Consider the following 21,925-nt stretch of genomic DNA (forward strand, 5'->3'; position numbering starts at 1 on the left):
CACACAAAAGGACTTGGCCACAGAGCTTCTATGAGCGAAACAACTGCTCTTCCAGTTGCAGTGTCACCCTTCAGGCATCCCATCTGCAGCCTCCCTATATCACCTGGCATGTGGAATATCGCTCATCTGGGCCAATCAGCTGGCCACTGTGACCCTTTTGCTCCGATTGTTCCAGAAAGTCTTCTCTCTCCTTTTTTTAGCTTTCCTCATCCTGATACATGTAGCCTTATATCAAGGATCAACTGATCAGGCAGATCCCACGTAGTAAGCAGGACAGAGTTTTTAAATCATAGACTGAAGACCACCTTCAACAGAATCACCTGGGGGCTTATTAGGATTCCTGGACCATACCCCTGACCTACTGAATCTTAGGAGGCCTGCGATCTTTCCTTATACCAAACCCATATTGATATTTTTTTAAGGATTTTGTTGAATTTGTTACAATACTGCTTTCTTGTTATATATTTTTAGGGGGAGGGGGCTGTGAGGCATGTGGGATCTTACCTCCTTGACCAGGGTTGGAACCTGCACCCCCTGCATTGGAAGGCAAAATTTAACCACTAGGCCACCAGGAAAATCCTTTCCTGTACTGATTCTGAAGCATTAAAATTTGAGAACAGTTGATCTAAGGGAAAAGTGAAGACAGACTATTTTAGGTCCTAGAGGATTATTAGTCTTCAGCTGGTGACTATTTGACAGATGAGGACATTCAGGATGCAGAGAGGAAATAATATTGCCTAACCCAGGAGCAGATTTACTTCTCCCTGGTTCTTCCACTTTTCTGGAGATCTCTTGATAGTTCCATCAGTACCTGCAGAAGCCTTCACAGAAGCTCTGACGGACCTCACAGTGTGATATGAATTTCCACGTCAATTGTTGTTGTTCAGTCACTAAGTCGTGTACAACTCTTTGCGACCCCATGTACTGCAGCCACCAGGCTTCTCTGTCCTCCACTATCTCCCAGAGTTCGTTCAAACTTATGTCCATTGAGTTATCGATGCCATCCAACCGTCTCATTCTCTGTTGCCCCCTTCTCCTCCTGCCCTCAGGATAAACAAATGTGCCCACGCCTAATTAGATGGGGGATGTATTGAGGTTTCATTTTTTCAATTTATTCACCTGTTTTGAAAAGCTAGACTGCATATTAAAAAAGCAGAGACGTTACTTTGCTGACAAAGGTCCGTCTAGTCAAAGCTATGGTTTTTCCAGTAGGCGTGTATGGGTATAAGAGTTGGACCATAAAGAAAGCTGAGTGCTGAAGAATTGATGCTTTTGAACTGTGATGTTGGAGAAGACTCTTGACAGTCCCTTGGACTGCAAGGAGATCCAACCAGTGCATCCTAAAGGAAGTCAATCCTGAATATTCATTGGAAGGACTGATGCTGAAACTGAAGCTCCAATCCTTTGGCCACCTTATGCAAAGAGCCAACTCATTAGAAAAGACCCTGATGCTGGGAAAGATTGAAGGCAAGAGGAGAAGTGGATGACAGAGGATGAGATGGTTGGATGACATCACCGACTCGACGGACATGAGTTTGAGCAAGCTTTGGAAGTTAGTGATGGACAGGGAAGCCTGGAGTGCTGCAGTCCATGGGGTTGCAAAGAGGCAGACATGATTGAGCGACTGAATTGAACTGATGAGCTACTTACTTAAAGCTTTTTCTCTGAAATTCAGAAAAACAGCCTGTGGACTTGTTTGGTTGTTGAGAGGAAATACACATCCTTGGTGAATCACATGCTTGGTGAAAATGTTACTTTCATATTTTCCACCTTTTGAATTGACTTGTCAATTCTGTCTAAAGGGCTAACAGAGTATTCCTATATAGATGGGGGCTTACATTGATAATGGGCTTTGCTGCTGCTGCTGCTAAGTTTCTTCAGTCGTGTCCGACTCTGTGCGACCCCATGGACTGCAGCCTACCAGGCTCCTCCGTCCATGGGATTTTCCAGGCAAGAGTACTGGAGTGGGGTGCCATTGCCTTCTCCAAATGGGCTTTGGATTTCCCTTAATTGCCTATTAGAGAGCCAAAAGGATGCATTAGGGAGTTTTAATACTGTCGAATGCTGGCCCAGAGGTGATCTGTACTGTCAGAATACATAGGTAATTCCCATTATTAAGAATTTTGTAATGTCTATTTGAAATTTTCTGCCTCTCTTGTTATTCCTTTTTGCATGGAAATAACTGCTTAAACTTTTCTTTTCTAAGAAGCTTTCCTGGCATGACTGAAAAAGAGGCTCAAAATTGCTCCCGATTCTTTCTTGCCTAATATTCACCTTTAGCCATCACCCCTGCAAAATGAAGACAGACTCCTTTATGTGGCTCCAACATCAGCTGAGTAGATTCTGAACTATCAATCTGCCATTTAGACCTTCTCAGCTTGGCATTTGCCTAAGAATGAGGTTTCCAGGGGTTTTGACTGTTTCAGTTACTGGGTTATTTTACATTCAGTTCCGTGCTATTCATTTGTGTACTTTGTGACAATTATTACCCTAAAAATCCTTTGTGATATCAGACCAGATGCAGGAAAAATTACTCTACCATCTAACTTTAATTTCTTATGAGTAGTTTGAAAAGTGACAGTAAAACTGTTTGGTGGCATTTCAGGGCAGGGAGAGGGGAGGCGCTGAAGAGCTCTGGCACCATAGTCCTTTATGTCTCAGCCCAGAAAGAATTCACCGTGAGGCAAAGCAATAGATAAGTGATTTATTAGAATAGGACACTTGTGAGGCTTACAAGCAGGCTGGTGAGAGAGTGCCACACCTGAGAACGTAGTGGGCTACAATTTTTTAATCAAAGAAAAAGTGGGGAGGTGGAGAAGACTTTCTTTGACTTTCTTGAGTAGGCATCATGCTTCCATCATCACCTCCTCTCCCAGCTTGAGCGGGGAAGTTTTCTTGTCCCTATATGGTCAAACGAGGTCCACAAATTATTGTTTTATTATGTGTGCAGAGAGCATGTCCTGGAGATCATTAACTTACTGGGTTCACTGGGCAGGATGTAGGTCTCATGCCGCCTTTGTTTTGTTGTTTTGAGGCACGTCTCATGCTTCGGTTGCACGGTTTTATTGCTAAGCAAGTCGGCTTGGTTTTGTTGTTAAGTGAGCCTGCTTTCTTGAGTAATCATTAATTTACAGGAGTCTCCTGTATTTTTTCTACTTACAATCCCCTAGTAGGATTAACTGTTTAATCACCTACTTTGACCCTTTACTCTCTTCCTATCAGAAGTATATTACTTTGGAAGGAATTTCAAAAGCACTATATTCTCCTTAGTTTCAGAAATTAATTTTTAAAGAGAGGGTATAAGTTTAATGGACGATTTTAGAAACATTAACAAGCTGATAAAAGCCAAAACATTTGGTAGCTACTGTGTGCCAGAGACACAGGACAATCAGACAATTGCCTAAGAAAGCAGTAATAGTGGACGTAGAGTCAGAACCCAGTCATTCTGGTTTTTAAGTCTGTACTTTTAGCTACTATGAGAGAAGCTGCTTAGCAGTGCCTGGTAAATAAGAAGTGCTCAATAAATGGAAGCTGTACTGTAATTTTCTTATGAGCCTAAGGCTTGGGTTGCTTCTCTGTTCCTAGAATCACTTCTATAATATTGAAAGAGCTGTAGAAACAGAGATATAAAATAAATAATTATATAATTCGTCTCTGTTATTTTTTTTAAAGCTTAATTGAGGAGACTTATAAATATCTAGGAATGAAGAAAATAGTAAAACCATGGTTTAAAAAATAACTTAGTAATTACTGAATTTCTGTTTGTACAGATTACCTTACTAGTCTCTGGGATGAAAGAAGTAAGTAAAATTAATAAGACATGGGCCCTGCCTATGAAGGAGCTTACAGCCTAATAATGGTCACAGACAGAGAGTGATAGAATGGATGCAGAAATGCCAATCATGGCGCAGTGATGGAACATGCTAAATTTGAAGTTACAAAGTTGAATCCTGGTGTTATAGTAGCTGTGTGCTAAGAGCAAATCCTGTGAGCACTCTAAATCTCAGGGTTTTTAAAAATTTTTGTTGGACTGGTGGTTACTAGTATTGTTTTCTAAATCTTTAAAATGGAAATAATTATGCATAATTAAAAATGCTTAATGGGAATTAAATAATGCAAAGGAATCACTTACTCTGTCTTTACCAGTGAATAAATGTTCAGCAAAGAGCTACTGTGAAACATGAAGCTTTGAAAACTTGCCTGTATGGAGCACTCACTGATAGACTCCCACCCTCCTGCTGGAGGCAGTGGGGGTACCCTTTAGGTGTACTGCCAGGGCCTTGCAGAAGCAAAGTAGACTCAAGCCTAGTTGCTCTTCAGAATGTTGAGCTGAAGAACAAGGGGCAGTTGCCCCTTTGGAGGCCAGAGCAAGGCTTTTATTCACCTACTATCTTTTTTTCTTAATGGAGACTCAAAATAAAGTAAAACTTTAAGAAAGGTAGCATATATATGGTCTGTGATTGTGTTACATGGTTAGGAGCTCTGATGAGAGGATCATCAGAGCTATTAAGAGCACCACAATCTCAGAACACTAGGTCTTTATATGAGTACACCAAGTGATTTTAACATACAGTAAGGGCAGAGAAGCGCTGGAGTAGTGATCTCTTGGGTTCTGTAGAATAGATGTCAAAGGCCACTCAGTCTGGCTAGACTCACACCCACTAGTCCACAACACTGGGTATGTTTGTAACAGTGCTTAGAACCATATTATAGAGGGTTTTAAACTAAGTAAGTGTCTGTGAGCAGTAGGGAATTAATGAAGATTTTTATATAAAGCAATGTGTTGAGAGCAATGCTCTAGGGAAAAAAAAAATGTATCCTTTAGTTGTCTCTATATAGTAGAAGGAGGGCAAAGAGGGAACTAGAAGTGGGGTATGAACTAAAGTGTTAGCAAGTGAAACTGAGTAAGATGCACTCCAAGCTGTAATAATAATCCAATAGAATTATAGGAATATCATCCTTGTTTTTTTAATATAGGATAATTAGCAAAGAAACATGGGCCATAATGCAGATATGAAAAGGATGCTACTGAATTCAGAAACAGGTTGAAATGAAGTTTAATTCGCACATAGTAATTACATACTATATGACAAGGAAGGTTCTATTTAGGTGAAGGTTCTATTTGCTATAAGTTAATATGTCAAAAGCACACCAGTTTCATAACTCCTACCAAAGGGTGAACAAAGAAGAAACTACAGGAGAAATATATCTTTCCTACTAGTCCTCTCCCTTTCAGAAACATAAACAACAGCAACAGAATTACCACTTACCAATTTCTTGGGCTTTCTTTAAAAACATTTATAATTATCTGTCAATTTGGCGTGTGCCTGACCCCTACTGGGGACTAACGACTTACAGAGGCTCCCAGGGAAAAGCAATCCTCCAGGAGTGCAGAGCCAAGACAAAGAGTCTCCTCTGCCCCACTCTTTGCATCTTGTAATACTTATACACCACATGAAATTACAGGATGAGGTGTTTTCTTGAGAATTTATCAGTCAGTCCCTGAAGAGATTAATAGAGGTACAGTTTTTCATAAAGAATTCAAAGTTCCCTGTGAATAACTTTGATGCTAACTTTTCCAATATGTCACATGAATGTGAATGGACAACCTCAAGTATTTAGATTCATGGGCTGCACACGGTAATTAATCTCACTGAGTTTATATACAAAAGGTTAAGCTGTCATTCTAATTGATGTGAGTCATAACAAATGCAAGTCATTAAATCTTTGCTATCAAATTGTTGTGGCTTTTTCTTCGCTGATTTTAAAGAATATCCGAGCTAAATTATGTCCTGAGGGGCTTGATTTTCAGCCTTAATTTTCTAAATCTGTATCTTCCTTTGAATTTGGGGAAAATTTCCAAATTAATGTTAATAAAGATTTGCAAAATCCTTGGAGGAAGGGTTCTTCTAACCATGAAATCAATAGTTAAATTACCAGGATTAAAAATATGTTTTCATTTAAAAACATGTGCCCATGGAAGAATTACTTCAAAGTTTATTTTAGAAGAGAAACCCAAGTGTATGTAAACATAGTGAACTTCCATAGAGTCTTATAGACACTCTTTGAATGTTTAACAACTGAATGAATGGATCAACAAGAAAGCAGCTTAGTGCTTTAAGAGCTTTAAGAGCTGTAATGCAGATTTGTTAAACTATGCATCTTTAAAGCCCCATCCCAAGGACGAGCCACTTAAGGAGGCAGGTGTTACACCTTGATATCAAGAGGAGCCCAGTAGGAGTTAGCTAGATCCCAAAAAGGAGAGGATAGCATGGACAGCCACATCCCCTGGGAAATAGCTACAACTTATGGTGATAAATGTTTGCTAAATTGAATGGTAGTAAACACAGTGTCTGCTGGAAACATGACTTTTTTTCCAAGGTCTGTGATAGAAGATTGTCTTCTAGGTAAAACAGCCTTGTAGCATGCTACTTAGCACTTGGAACTCAAACGTTATGGAGTCAGTACTGGGTTTCCCCTATAGATCTTCATCCCATAGAGCCTGAAGCCCTGCATAGAGGTTTTGTGGCAGGAGTTACTCTCAGGTGCCTTTGATAATTCAGGGAACAGCACTGCTGAAATCTCAGTGTGTGTACAAATTACCTGAGAATCTTTTTTGAATGAAGGGTCTGAATTTTTTACCTCCTCAGATAGGGCCTGAGACTCTGCATTGCTAACCAGATGCTAGGTGATGTTGAAGATGCTGATCCATGGATCACACTTTGAGCATCAAGGTCATAAGAGGTGGATTTTAAGCAATTAGAATAAGCAGATATAGTATGAGGGAAGAGCACTGGAGCTTGACTCAGAGTCCTAGTTTTGTGAACATGATGAGTTGCTTAACTTTTCTGAATCCAAATTTTCAGATTAGAAAAATGAGTATGATAAGACAATAACACTTGCTGCATGAGACTGTTGTGAGAATTAAGTTAATGTTATGTGAAAATTGACCAGAGCATTTGGTATATATTCATTGCTGAATAAATGATTGTTGATCCTATATAGTAAAAACGTAAGCAAACAATTCAGTGTTGGTAACTGATAAAGTTGAGGGACCCTTAGGCTATGTGCCCTTCATAGTTCTAGGGGTTCTATTCTTTATTCCACCTCTGTTGTCAATTACGCTGTCTAGAGTTTAGCAAGTGGTCAGTGTTTGTGGCGTTGCATTAATGGCAAAGTTGATCACTGCCAGTGTACATTTTTGGCTTCTAAGACACTGATGTCATACTAATGACCCAGTGTTTCCCCATGGCACTAACAGGAAAGAGAAATTTCACCCAAAATAATGATAATAACTTTCAGGTCTTGAGTCCTCTTTGAATGAAAAATGTAATCACTGGGAGAAAACTAAAATAAAGAAGACCATCAGACCAATTTTCAATAAAAATATGAGGATAAAATAACTGGTCATTCTTTGCCAGCCAGTATCTCAGAATTTCACAAATTATATATAAGCGGTATCTCTCATAGATAGAAAAGCAAAGATGGACATGGGCAGTTTGGCTGGCTGGCTTCTATGAGGAGCCCAGCCTGCAGTGGTGTAGCTAGTATGAGAGGGGCTCGAACCATCCTCCACGTTATAAAGTGGCTCCCATGCCGCCGAGGTCGTGTGCCCAAAATTGCTCCTCTGAAGGTTAAACTTTCTATTAAATCAATTTATAAAATTTTAAATAGAATTCTCAAAAAGTGCATAGCAGGAAATGGAAGGTAGAGAAATCAGCGAATAATCTGTGGCATCATTTATATCTTAACATCTCTTTCCACTGAGAATTCAGACAGAAACTTGTTAGCACCTGGAGGAAGTCTAGTTTAATTTATTTGCAGTAAAATCCAGAGTGAATCTGTTAATCTTTGTTAAAAGAAATGAGATTTTCAAGTCTAATCAGAGGATTTAAAGTTTTATTAAAAGATGTCCTTTTTCCCCCCTCTTTTAATCTATAGGTCTCAGGAGAAAAAGGAAGAGGCTATCACCTTACTGAAGGATTCCATTAAATATGGTCCAGAGTTTGCAGATGCATATTCAAGCTTAGCTTCATTATTGGCTGAGCAGGTAATTGTTTCCATTTAGTTTCACGTAATATTTTCTTAAGTGCTTCTGTTGAATGTATAAACTAATGTTATTATACACAGATTTTTATGTTGTTTAATTTGGAAGTTCATAATGGACAACTAATCTGTATGTCAGTTTTCTTCTTGATAGAAATCACAAATCTAGATTTCTCACTCCAGTATTCTTTGTGCACGTATGGGGTCTCTAGACTAAGATTGTCCTTTATAAACCACTACTAAATTCTCTATCACTTTGGGACAAAATCCATCATGAATAGTACGTGATATTTGATTGTTTAATTACTATTCATTTATATTTTTCTGGGGAATTGCTAGTGGACTAAGATCTCTGAACTCAATATGGAAACAATTACCAATAATTTGATAGATCCTATGTCTTAATACCTGTCAGAAGATCACAGAGTCACATAGGACAGGCTCCTAAGAGAGAACATTTTTCATGGCATAAAACAGAGAAGTATTTTGATTTCCTTCCTTTTCACTCTATCTAAAATTCCCAGGTGGCTCAGTGGTGAAAGAATCCACCTGCCAATGCAAAAGACGTGGGTTCAATCCTTGGGTCAGAAAGATCCCCTGGAGGAGGAAATGGCAACCCACTCCAGTATTCTTGCCTGGGAAATCCATAGACAGAGGAGCCTTGCGGGCTGCAGTCCATGGGGTTGCAAAGAGTCGGAGAGGACTGACTATGCATGCAGGCTCCTGGCTATAAACCATTTGATCCCACGTTTCAGTGTCCTGGATGCATGCCGCCTGCTGTGGCAAACCAAATATAAGTTGTCTTCTCTAAATTGACAACAGAGTTTTGTTGACACACATAAGTGCCCTCAATAGAAGGTAGCTTCTGCTATTACATAATTTCCAGATTGTCTTTAAAATTAAACTCAAACTCAACACCTTTGAAAGATGCCCTCCAGCATTGACGTGAGTATAATGAATGATTTGATGTTGTCAGGTACAGAGGGGCGCAATTTGCATTTGAAGAACCTTGGAGATTTCACCAGGAAACAAAATAAGGACATTCAGTGGCTATTTAAATGTCAGAAATCATAAATCTAGTTGTCTTGCTCTGCTAGTCTCCATATAATGTAGGTGGGCTTTAGACAAAGGCCTGTCCCTAGTGGGTGATTTTAATGCACGTTTTAACACAAAGTTTAAGCTAAAATGATGATGCTCATGTTTTATGGTAGACATGGCAGTCCTCAGCTGCCTTGGTTTGTGTTGAAGCAGACACAGTAGTTTTCTGGAGAAAAGAGTCTATCATTATTCTCTTTCCTCACTTCATCCTGGCTTCACTTCATTTTTATAGGAAGACCTTCCCCTACCTCTGCCTGGCTGGGTGGCTTGCAGCTACTCGGACAAGCCACACATAGTTATGGCCTTTGCATTAACTGTGCCCTTTGCCTGAAGCACTGTTCTCCCAGACATCTTAGAGTTTCTTTCCTCATCTTGTGCTGGTTTCTGCCCAAATATTTCTGTATGGGAGGGCTATCTATGATTACCCTTACAAAACAACTCCTTCACTGCCCCACTCGTTCTTTGATTTCTCTCCGAAGCATTCATCACCATCAAACATACATTTATTTATGTCTGTGATCTTTCTCCCACCACCAGAATATTTCTGTGAGCCAATCTCCGTGAGAAAGGCTGTCTCTTTTATTTATGACTTTCCCCCCATGCCTGTCACATTGTATGCAGTCAGTAAATACTGAGTGAATGAAGAGTGAAAGTCACTCCATCGTGTTCGACTCTTTGTGATCCCATGACTATACAGTCCATGGAGTTCTCCAGGCCAGAATACTGGAGTGGGTAGCCTTTCCCTTCTCCAGGGGATCTTCCCAACCCAGGAATTGAACCCAGGTCTCCCTCATTGCGGACGGATTCTTTACCAGCTGAGCCACAAGATGAATAGATATGAACTGAAGACCATGTAACCCCTCCGGTCCAGCACATGACCAAGGTTTTACTCACCTTTAAAGTAGGGCTGGGCATGTGAGCCACAGTGTTTGGTGTAATGAACTGTGCCTCAGGGTCATGCTCTTGTCCCTGCAATGAGGGACAGTGTGAGAACAGCCAGGTGAAGTTACTCCTTCCAGCCGCAGACCAGGGTGGGGTTGAGGCCAGCTACTGCTACATTGTTCAGTGGCTTCTGGATGAAGACTCAAGGGAAAATTTCTCTCATGGCTCAATATTAGGAATAGCTAGGTTTCTCCTGAACGACAAGTTTTTTGCTTTATTTTTTAATCTAATGCATGGAAAATCTTACAAATGTTAAAAAAATCAATTTTGCTTTGTCTCCATTGGTCCCACCCCCAAATAACTGCCATCTCGACAGAATAGGCTACTTTTCTGTGCGTACTGCTTTTACTGGGTTCATCATTTTCCCTAACAATTTGTTTTATTCAATTTGTGTTCTCTGTTTTTGAAAGCTGCTTCAATTCTCTGTAAATGAATAAAGCACTGCATTAAAATCGGGCATTCCTAGTAGCTCAGTTTGTAAAGAATCCACCTGCAACGCAGGAGACCTTGTTTCGATTCCTGGGTCAGGCAGATCCCCTGGAGAAGGAATAGGCTACCCACTCCAGTATTCTTGGGCTTCCTTTGTGGCTCAGCTGGTAAAGAATCTGCCTGTAATGCAGGAGACCTGGGTTCGATCCCTGGGTTGGGAAGATTCCCCTGGAGAAGGGAAAGGCTACCCACTCCAGTATTCTGGCGTGGAGAATTCCAAGGACTATATAGTCCATGGGGTCACAAAGAGCTGGACACATCTGAGCAACTTTCACTTTCAAGATCAGTCACATCAGTTTTTTCTTCACAACTTGCCAGGACATACAATAAACATTTAATTGTTCTTCTTGATGAAAATTACCCTGAAGGTAAAAGACAATGTCACTCACCTAATACCAGTGATAACAAGGTATGTTGTTTAGGGGGAGCTCTTTACCAACACTGACACAGTTCCATCTCCCTGTAATGCCATCTTTTCTTTCTCTCTTTCTAAATCATCCCCATTTTTCAAGATTCAATTCAACTTTCACTTCCTCCCCCAACACTCGCCCACCTCCCTATCTCATGGGGAGTTAGATTTCCTTGGAGCTTCTATGAAATCTTCAGGAACATGCATCAACTCACAAACCAATCACATATCTTTATTTCTTGAATTAATGTCTGAACTATATAATGTAAACAGTTTATCAGGTTTATTTTTCCTCACAAGACTGCAAGTTTCTTTAAGAAAAGCCATGTCTTTGTATGTATATTGCTTCTCTAGGGCTCAGGGTACTTCACTGTATAATGCAAGCCAGGCAAGCATACATGCAGAATCTCTGGACTTAATGCACTTCGGGGTCAGTTCCCCAAATTAGGAGAGTTTGACAGTGAGCCAGGTAGCCTATTCTAGACCCCACTTCCTAGTAACACCTGTACAAACTTGAGCAAGAAGTGTTCCACCTCTCTAGGCCTCAGTTTCCCAATCTAAAATGGATAACTACTCTAAATTACCTTCCCTAACTCTTATGGATCTAACATTTTAAGAGTGTCTAAAAGTACCTCCTTTAAAGTCAACTAAGTGCTAATGAACTTTTTCATGAATAACTTAAAAAGGCTTCACTTCAATTAGTGCCATTGTTTCTATACAAATAAAGTATTAACATGTTAATATTGTGAAAAGCGATTTGCCTTAGTAAATATCCAAAAGTTTCAAGTTGTATTCCTTTTGTAAATTGATGAACTCCAAGTTCATGAAAAGTTACTTTATTAAAAATGATGACAATGTTTGGTGACACTGAAATTTTAGTCCATTCATCAATATCTTACTATTAACAAACTTTATAGACATATAAATCTATAAAACATAGTATTAATATATATGTTTAAAAAGGACAACATATATACATTTCTCCAGGTGTGTATTGAAAGTGTCAGTTGCCTTATTTAAAATCAATTATGCGGTAAATTTAATTTTTGAGAACTATAATGGCAAATTGATGTAACATTATTGCATGCCACATAGTTAAAGTTACAAAGTTTTAAGAAAAAACAAATTATGACTATGACCACGACATTTCCTTACATACAAAGATCACGTCTTTTGCCAGCCTTTCTTATTCTCAATTTGAATGTAAAATACTATGAACTTGAAGAATGTAATTGAAAGATTGAAAGGTTCTTCTACTCCTTTGGGCAGTTGATTTTAACATCAGAGAGAGCTCGGGAGAGAGTAGCTGTTGGGCATAACTCAGGATTGCTTTCACTCTCTGACTTTCAGCATCTTATCTTCATGCTTTGAATTATTTAATAAGAGAATGCTTCAGATGCACAAGCACCAAGCTCATATCCTTTGTTGGCAAATAAATTCATTTCTTGATAGCACAACTTTATTTATCAGCATTCCAGAAAGCAAACCATAGTCAATCTGTAACACACTGGTAACCCTTCCATCACTTTACAGGTCATCTTCCAGGACCACCATGGGCTGCACATGCCCAGCTCATACTCACTGTGGTTGTGGTGGCCCATAATGTTAGAGAACCCTTTCCTGTATGGAGTTGAAATCAACAGTCCTGTGATTTGTTCCCCCTGGGCTGGGCCCAAGGGATAGCTTACTGAACACAGTTTTTAGATTTGGGGTTTTTTTAATTTATTTATTATTAATTGGAAGGTAATTGCTTTACAATATTGTGTTGATTTCTGCCATACATCAACATAATCCAGTCATAGGTATACATATATCCCCTCCCTCTTGAACCTCATTAGAACTGACCCATCTACTTCATTAGAACTGACTCAAATGCCTTCCTTTTCTTGGCTGAGTAATATTCAATGGTTTATGAGCACAACCACCTTGTCATTTTTCTGAACAACTTTTTTCTATACTAAATTTGTTTCTAGTTTACCCTGATTTCTAAATACTTTCCTTCTGGTCATGTGCTTTACATAGGCTCTGGATTGTCCATTTTCTCTATGACAAAATGGTTCCGAAATGGAACTGGTTTCTTATAGTTGGGTAATTTCAGGAGAATAAGAAATACTTCCCTGGCTTGAGACTATGTTTCTATTACATAAAACCCTAAAAATAATGATATTAACTGTTTCAGACTTTGTCTGAAACTAACACTGTGCTCCTTATTCTGTTGGAACTTGAAGGTAGCAAGTAAATCTATTTGGACATAATAGAGAATTTGAGAAAGGAAATCTGTAAAGCAGGCCAATAATTGAAAACACCTTATATGAAGGAGCATATTAAGGCCCATGGTGGAGCACAGATTTGAAAGTGATAAATAATAGGAAGCAAAATCAGGTGTCTGAAGAAAGTGTTGTAAACATTGTAGAAATAGGGCAGTATTTTGGAGAAGGCTTTTAAATGCGTAGTTGAGAGCCATGTTTCAGGAAGATAGTGTGGGAATGGATAGACTCTATTGTGGAAGAAGAATCCTTTTGTACTTAGAAACTGTGTGCATGTGAAGGCTGAAAGAGAAAAATATTAGAAAATTAAAAACTCCAGAGCAGAGCACCTAAGGGACTTAGAAGATATATGGCCAATGAGAGCTGTGGGGAAGCCAAGGAGAAGCAAGATTTCAGAAACAGAAGAAATGAAATTACACTAATAATATAAAAATCTAATGGAAAGCATGGAAAGATCAAAGAAAATGAAATTCACCTTTCACCCCTAATATCTGGAAACAACAAATATTACCATTTTTAATATACTACAGTTCTTTTTAATATACTTATTTTTTCCAGTGGAGGTATAATTGAGATATTGGGGGTTTCCCAGGTGGCACTAGTGCTAAAGAACCCACCTGCAGGAGAGTAGGAAACACGGGTTCAGTCCCTGGGTTGGGAAGATCCCCTGAAGGAGGGCATGGCAACCCACTCCAATATTCTTTTTTATTTAAACCTTTAACTGCAGTTATTTTCTTTTTTTGTTAAAATTATTTATGTTTAATTGAAGAGTAATTGCTTTACAGTATTGTGTTGGTTTCTGCCAAACATCAACATGAATCAATCGTAGGTATACTACCTATGTCCCCTCCCTCTTGAATACCCATCCCACCCCTCTAGGTTGTTACATAGCACCGGTTTGCCACTCCAGTATTCTTGCCTGGAGAAATCCTCGGACAGAGGAGTCTAGTGGGCTACAGTCCATAGGGTTGCAAAGAGTTGGACATGACTAAAGTGACTTAGCATGCATGCATGCATAATTAACATTTGTTTCAGATATACAATATAATGAATGATATAATATTTGTATATCTTGCAAAATGATTATCACAATAAGTTCAGCACCATAGATAGTTACAAAATTTTTGTCTGTGATAAGAACTTTTAAGATTTACTCTACTATGCAAGACAGTGTTATTAACTATGGTCATCAAACTGTACATTACATCCCTAGACTTAATCACCTTAAACTGAAAGTTTGTGTCTTTTGACACCCTTCACAGATTTTATCCACCCCTTTCCCCTGCCTGAGAATCTATTCTCTGTGTTTATCATCTTGGTGGTCTGGTGTGGTTTTGTTTTACATTTTTAATTGAAATATAGTTGATATATGATATTATTGGGCTTTTCTGGTAGCTCAGCTAGTAAAGAGTTTGATTCCTGGGTTGGGAAGATCCACTGGAGAAGGGATAAGCTACCCACTCCAGTATTCTTGGGCTTCCCTGGTGGCTCAGACGGTAAAGAATCTGTCTGCAATGCAGGAGACCTGGATTCTATTCCTGGGTTGGGAAGATCTCCTGGAGGAGGGAACAGCTGCCCACTCCAGTATTCTTGCATGGAGAATTCCATGGACAGAGAAGCCTGGCAGCCTACAGTCCATGGGATTGCAAAGACCCCTTTCTCCTGCCTCTGGGAATTTATTTTCTGTATCTATGATCTTGGTGGGCAGGTTTTTTTTTTTTTACATTTTTTAATTGAAATATAGTTGTTATATGATATTATGTGTTACAGGTGTACAATATACTGATTCACAATTCTAAAGATTAAGCTGTATTTATAGTTATTATAAAAATTGGCTGTATTCCCTGTGTTGTAGAGTATATCCTTGTAACTTATTTCATACATAATAGTTTGCATGTCTTAATCCCCTGCCCCTTTATTGCCCATCCCTCCTTCTTTCTCCCTACTGATAACCACAGGTTTGTTCTATCTGTGAGTCTGTTTTGTTTTTGTTATATTCACTAGTTTGTTGCATTTTTGAAATTCCACATATGAAAGTGAAGTGAAAGTGTTAGTCATTCAGTCGTGTCCGACTCTTTGCAACCCCATGGACTGTAACACACTAGGCTCCTCTGTCCTTGGAATTCTCAAGGCAAGAACTGGAGTGGGTAGCCATTCCCACTCCAGGAGATCTTCTCTACCCAGGAATTGAGCCCAAGTCTCCTGCATTGCAAGCAGATTCTTTGTCATCTGAGCCACTAGGGAAACCCAATTCCACATATAAGTGATATCATACAGTATTTGTCTTTCTCTGATTTATTTCACTTGAAATAATATCCTCTATGTTGTTGCAAATGGCAAAATTTCGTTCTTTTGTATGGCTCTGTAGTATTCCATTTCTATAGATAGATAGATATAGATGTAGATATGATATATTATTTATCCATTTATTGGTTGATGGACACTTAGACTGAGTCCATATCTTGGCTGTTGGAAATAATGCTGCTATGATATTAGAGAGCATGTACCTTCTCAAAATAGTGTTTTGGGGTCTTTTTGGATATATAATCAGGAATCAAATTGCTGGGTCATATGATAGTTCTATTTTTAGTTTTTGAGAAACTGCTATATTGTTTTTCCAGTAGCTGCATCAATTTACATTCCTGTCAACAGTGTACACAGATTCTCTTTCCTTTACATCCTCACCAGCATTTGTTCTGTTCCTTTTCTTAAAGTTATTTATTTTTTTATTGAAGTATGGTAGATTTACAATGTGTTAGTTTCAGGTGTACAGCAAAGTGGGTCAGTTATAAATACACACACACACACACACACACACACACACACACACATATGTGTGTGTGTGCTAAGTCACTTCAGTCGTGTCCAGCTCTTTATGACCCTGTGGACTAGAGCCCTCCAGGCTCTTCTGTCCGTGGGATTCTCCAGGCAAGAATACTGGAGTAGGTTGCCGTACCCTCCTCCAGGGGATCTTCCTGACCCAGTTTTCAAACCCAAACCCATGTCTCTTATGTCTCCTGCATTGGCAGGCGGGTTCTTTACCACCACCTGGGAAGCATATATATATATATATATATATATATATATATATATATATATATATAACCAATCTTTTTTAGATTCTTTTTCCATATAGGTTAGTACAACCTATTAAGTATAGTTTCCTGTGCTATAGAGTAGGCCCTTGTTGTTTATCTATTTTACATACAGTTGGGCTCTTTTTGATGATAGCCATCCTGTTGGGTGTAAGGTGATATCTCATTGTAGTTTTGATTTGCACTTCCCTGATGATTAGTGATACTGAGCATCTTTTTATGTGTCTATTGGCCATCTGCATCTCCTCTTTGGAAGAATATCTATTCAGGTCTTCTGCCCAATTTTCAACTAGTTTTTTGTTTGTTAGTTTTGATATTGAGTTGTATGAGCTCTTTTTATATTTTGGAAATTAACTCCTTATCAATCATATCATTTGCAAATATTTTCTCCCATTCAGGAGGCTGTCTTTTTGTTTTGTCAGTGGTTTCTTTTGCCATGCAAAAGCTTTTAAATTTAATTAGGTTACCTTTGTTTATTTTTGCTTCTATTTCCTTTGCCGTAGGACACAGATCCAAAAAAATACCGCTATGATTTATATCAAAGAGTGTGCTGCCTATATTTCCTCTGGAGTTTTATAATTTGTGTTCTTATATTTAGGTCTTACCCATTTTGAGTTTATTTTTGTACATGTTAGAGAATGTTCTGATTTCATTCTATTACATGTAGCTGTCTAGTTTTCCCAGCAACACTTATTGAAGAGGTTGTTTTTCTCCACTGTATATTCTTGCCTACTTTGTTGTAGATTAATTGATTGTAAGTGCATAGGTTTATTTGTGAACTCTCTGTTCTGTTCCATTGACCTGTGTGACTGTTTTTGTGCCAGTACCATACTGTTTTGATTACTGCAGCTATGTAGTATATTCTGAAGTCATGGAATATGATTAATGTTTTTGTTTTTTTGTTCTTTTTTTTGACTGAATAATATCCCACTGTGTGTGTGCAAATATATGTGTGTGTATGTGTCACATTTATTTACCCATTCATCCATCAATGAACACTTTGTGTAGCTTGGCTATTGTAAATAATGTTCAAGTTAGCGTTTTTTGTTTTCATGCTTAATAGTCACATGTAGTTTATATCCTGTTCTTTTGACTTGCCATTATGTTATATATAATATTATACATATTTTCATACTGTTAAATGATCTTCATAAATACCATTTTAATACCTACTTACTAGTTTATGAAATGATGAATTATAATTTATATAATAATATCTTAACTGTTGGTCATTCGGATTCTTGTGTGTGTGTGAGTGTGTGTGTATGTGTGTGTGAATTTTTCTTCTTTATGATCCAGTATTTTGGATCATTTCCTAATGATAGATTTCCAGAAGCATTCCCATATCAAAGTGTATCTGCATATTTCATGACTCGAGATGCATTACTAAGCTGGTTTCTAAAAGAATGGTACTAATACAGTATGCCACCAGCAGTCTGTAACCTCTGCCTTGAACGTTAGTGAAACATTTAAATGGAAATAGCATGTGGACAGGTGACAGGGCAAGAGCTCAGGACTGGAAAGATAGATTTAGGACTTCAAGTAAATGCACCTATATTATGGTTAGCTAATTTATCTTAGGAGAAAATGGAAGAGTAGTTTGTGAGGGGGGAACCTTAAAGAACTGTTAAATCTCCTCATTTTGCAGATAGAAATATGAAGTGCACAGAATTAAGTTTGCTCAAGGTCATACAGATAACTAGTGTCAGGACCAACACTGGAGCCTGTAACTTGACTCCTCGCCCACTGTTCTTTCAGCATATGATGCTGGGGTCCCATGGTGGTAATAGGCTGTGGTTAATGAGGTTAGGTGTACAAGAATCCATGTGGAAAAGGAGAGGAAAAGTGATAGACGAAACCCAGCAGGGTGGGTTGTCATAGATGTTAAATACGTAAAAGGATGCAGAAGAACGTTGTCACTGAAGCACAGAAGTCAAGAAAACAGAATAAAAAATAAGCTCTTAGGTTCAAAGTCTAGGTGGTCTCTGGCTTACTAGTCTCTTTTGGTTCTCCATTAGCATTCAGAACTGGCTATACTCCAGCTTCACAGATAGGGTTTTAAACATTTACAAGCCCACCATCATTTTTAACCAGCCTCCTCTTGCCATAGATTATACAGCTTGCATTACACAGCAGTAAAGGAAATAAAGTTAACATTATCATCCTGTAAATTATAACGTTATCAGTGTAAATTATTGCTAGCCCTGGGTTTACAGCCTGTGGAAAAACTCAATTAATTAATTTGATAACACCTAAAATATGTTTCTTTAAGTGTCTGGGGATATGACTTTAACTGATACAAGAATGGAAAGAAAATTGGAACAATAAAATATTAATTAGAAGTATAGATCAAAACTAAGGTCAATTTCTCTTGTTTGACAAGTGTCACCTTTGGGACAGATTCAGGCACATATACCATTTCGTGTATGGTCAGGTCACCTTGAGCTGAACCCTAACGTCATAATTTATTGATTTAAGTATTCAGCACTTATTTATTGAGCACTTAGAAGAAGTTGCAAGGTATGGGCCTTGACTCATGGAACTTAGAGTCTAAAAGGGAAGAATACTCTTAGGGGAATAATTACCACCCTCTGCCCAACCTCTCACCCAGTTGTGACAAATGTGTGAAAAAAGTACCAGTGAGAGTGTCATAGGGACCTGATCTCATGTGAAAATGGGTGTTTTAGGGAAGGGTCACTGGCCAAAGAGTGAAATTCAGCCTGAAGAACATATAGATATCAACGAGATAAAAAGTCATTAGGAAAAGCTTTATGGCTACAGAAATTAGACCAGGTGAGGGCCGTGCGGTGGGGAACAGTGTGATTCCTTCCTCTTAGGGGAGCAAAATTGTGTGCCTGGAAGTGCTTAAAATGAGGACGAAAGAACAGGAGAACAGTTTGGAAATGGAGAAAGCTGCAATTCCATGAAAAGGTAGCCCCCCCTTTCACTCTTCCTGGTCTCTCTTTATTTTTTGGGGAGAGGGTGGTTTCTTTGGCCACCCCTTTCCTGGTCTCTTGACTGTTACACACTGTCACTTACATTTATCATACTTTCTCGCATTTCCTCTTTAAAGTGATCATTTCTTTCTTAAATTGGCACAGGGTAATGTTGATCACAGTCTGCTGGGTGAGGAGAAAATTGAGGATTAGAAATACCTAAATTCCTTGGTGAGGAGGAATGCCAAGTTAATTGATTCACTTCAGTCAAATGAGAAAGAGCATTAGACATCAAAATATTGGCAGCACCTTTCTCATAAACGTCCATGTCAGTGACTGATGGGGGAAGAACTGTTTTATAAAGAAAACAAAAGCAAAGGAGAGGGTGAGAAAAAAGGCATCTCTGCTTTATGTTCTGAGCCATTGTGTCTTAAAGAGCTGCTTGGAGAAGCCACTGACGTGAATTTAAACGTCAAGTGGTCCTACATTTGCCAGGCTTGTAATGGTAAATAGTCATTTGGCTAATGGGGAGATCCCTGACAGATCTGTGTGTTCACATCATTGGTCAGAGTCAAAGTACTGGGAAGCAGACCAGACGCACGGCTGTGATGTCAGAGCACACAACCTTCCTGCCCCATCTCTGTAGGTCTTTCACCACTTTGGAACATCACACCCTACACCTGCCATTCAGTAAGAACATGTTACAGGCCATTCATTAAGCAGCTGTTCATAAAGGGTTGACTAGGCCCCCTGCGGTCCAAGAAGGCTTGTGCAGTTTTTATAATAGTCACAGGTAATTTGCCTTGTTTTACTCTCATTCTTTCCCGAGTGTACAGTAGTTTTTTATAGGCCACATGATGTATTCACAGTCATGAAAAGAATATGAGAATATTCTCCCCTTTCCAACTGAATGTCTATGTGAGACCACATTCCTTCACATACTTCAGCTAAAAAACATACAGAAATAGATTAGTACAAAAGTAGACATAAGAATCCAGCTATCTTCTATCAATCCAGATATTTGAAATACTTGGAAAAACAAAAAATAATATCAGTTTTCTCACTAATTTTTTTTTGCTTTGGAAAAATATATTTTCTTATGAATGTGTTATGTTAGTTTATTATTTTAAGTAAATATAGTTTATTATCAGTTTATTAAAAAAAAATTTCTGCTTTATTTCTGTTGTGGTAAATGTTCATAAAGGTACATCATATAAACAAAGTTCTTCGGGGTCCTCAGGAAGTTTAAGAGTGCAAACCAGAAGTTTGAAGATAGCTGCGTTGAGCCCATGTCCATTTTCCCTCCTGGTTGCTGCAGTTTGAACTATAAGAAATCTTTTCCAGACGTATCAGTTGGCCTGAGAAAGTAAATGACAAAAGGCCCATTTTCAGATCTACTTCTCACTTTCCCTTCCTTGAGGTAAAAAGCATGCCATGTCTGTAATTACAGCAGGTACAACATGGAGATGTTGACAGTATTTTATCTCTCCCCCCGGAGCCGTTTTGTTCCCACCCCACTGAAAATTCTTTTGAGCCTTGGAGTGGGGCCCATGGCTGCACGCTGCCCATTTTTAACCACTGTCCTCGAAGGCTGATTTCATGCTGAGGCAGCGGTTGGTTGGGGACTCTGGTGGCCATATTATTTGTCAGAACTATTCTCCGGGTCACAAACATTTTTAATTAAAGTTGTCCTATAAATAGCTTATATTCATTTCCTCTGGCTCTCCCAAGTCAGTAGAGACTGGGAGTGATCAGCTTAGGTCAGGACATCTAGCCAGATGAAGTAAATGAAACTGAACTTGAGGGATTAAGAATACTGCTTTTGAAGATAAATGCACTGCCCTTCCAGAGAAGGTGAAATTTGTTTTAAATAAATACCTAGAAAGCATTTTTCTCCTGCACTGGTGGTTCCTTTACGTTTTTTAATGTTAAGTTAAATAGGTGGAGTTAATCATTCTTTGAAATTTACAGTCAAGTGAAAGGACAAGAAAGACAGATATTGAAAACATTTTTCATAGAACCCGAGTCTGGAGGCAGCCCTTGGGGATACCAAAGGCACAGGAATGTGATTACTTGCTCTAGACATGGATGGTCTTTTAAATCGCATTACTTCTTTGGACTTTGAAAATTGCATTTCTAGTGGAGACCCAGCTCATAAATCCAAAAATGGATTTTAGATGAAAAAGGCGATCTTTTTGCCTTTTTGGAGCAGCTAGGAATGTGGGGGGAAAGTAAAATTAAATCAGGCAGAACAGTAATTGCACTTGAAAGCTCTTGTATTTGACTTCAGCAACTTAGAATATGAGGACATCAATTTTATTCCTTTCAGGAAAAATATCTTTCAACTCTCTCACAGTTTAGTTATAAGGATATTTTTAATATCTCAAATAGCGCAGATTTTTTTCAAGCACATTCTCATATTATACAGTTGCTGGCATTAATGGTAAACTGCATTTCCCGGCATTTGGATCTTGGCAGGTGTAGAGAATCTATTAAACATCAGTCTCGGTGTCACTCCTGTTTGCTTCCCAAGCAGCTTGCTTTTGTGACTCTGTTCCCAGCCATCACAGTGTCTCCCTCTTGCCCAAATCTCACTGTCTTGTCTGTGACGGTGGGATTGTCTGTTACCCACTCTTCTGTCTC

General features: G+C 38.7%; 1 protein-coding gene across 5 annotated transcripts in view; it reads left to right on the plus strand.

Moving 5' to 3' along the window:
• Positions 1-21,925, plus strand: part of TMTC1 (transmembrane O-mannosyltransferase targeting cadherins 1) — a 297,505-nt gene that overhangs the window by 252,934 nt on the left and 22,646 nt on the right. For all 5 annotated transcript variants that reach the window (XM_081591728.1, XM_081591729.1, XM_081591730.1 and 2 more), the window contains one exon: positions 7,942-8,050. In XM_081591728.1, coding sequence (XP_081447854.1) covers positions 7,942-8,050 — 109 coding nt within the window. The remainder of the gene's footprint in view (positions 1-7,941; positions 8,051-21,925) is intronic.

Source organism: Giraffa tippelskirchi, chromosome 4 (assembly GCF_054371585.1).
Source record: "Giraffa tippelskirchi isolate mGirTip1 chromosome 4, T2T-mGirTip1v1.2.pri, whole genome shotgun sequence".
Taxonomy (NCBI): domain Eukaryota; kingdom Metazoa; phylum Chordata; class Mammalia; order Artiodactyla; family Giraffidae; genus Giraffa; species Giraffa tippelskirchi.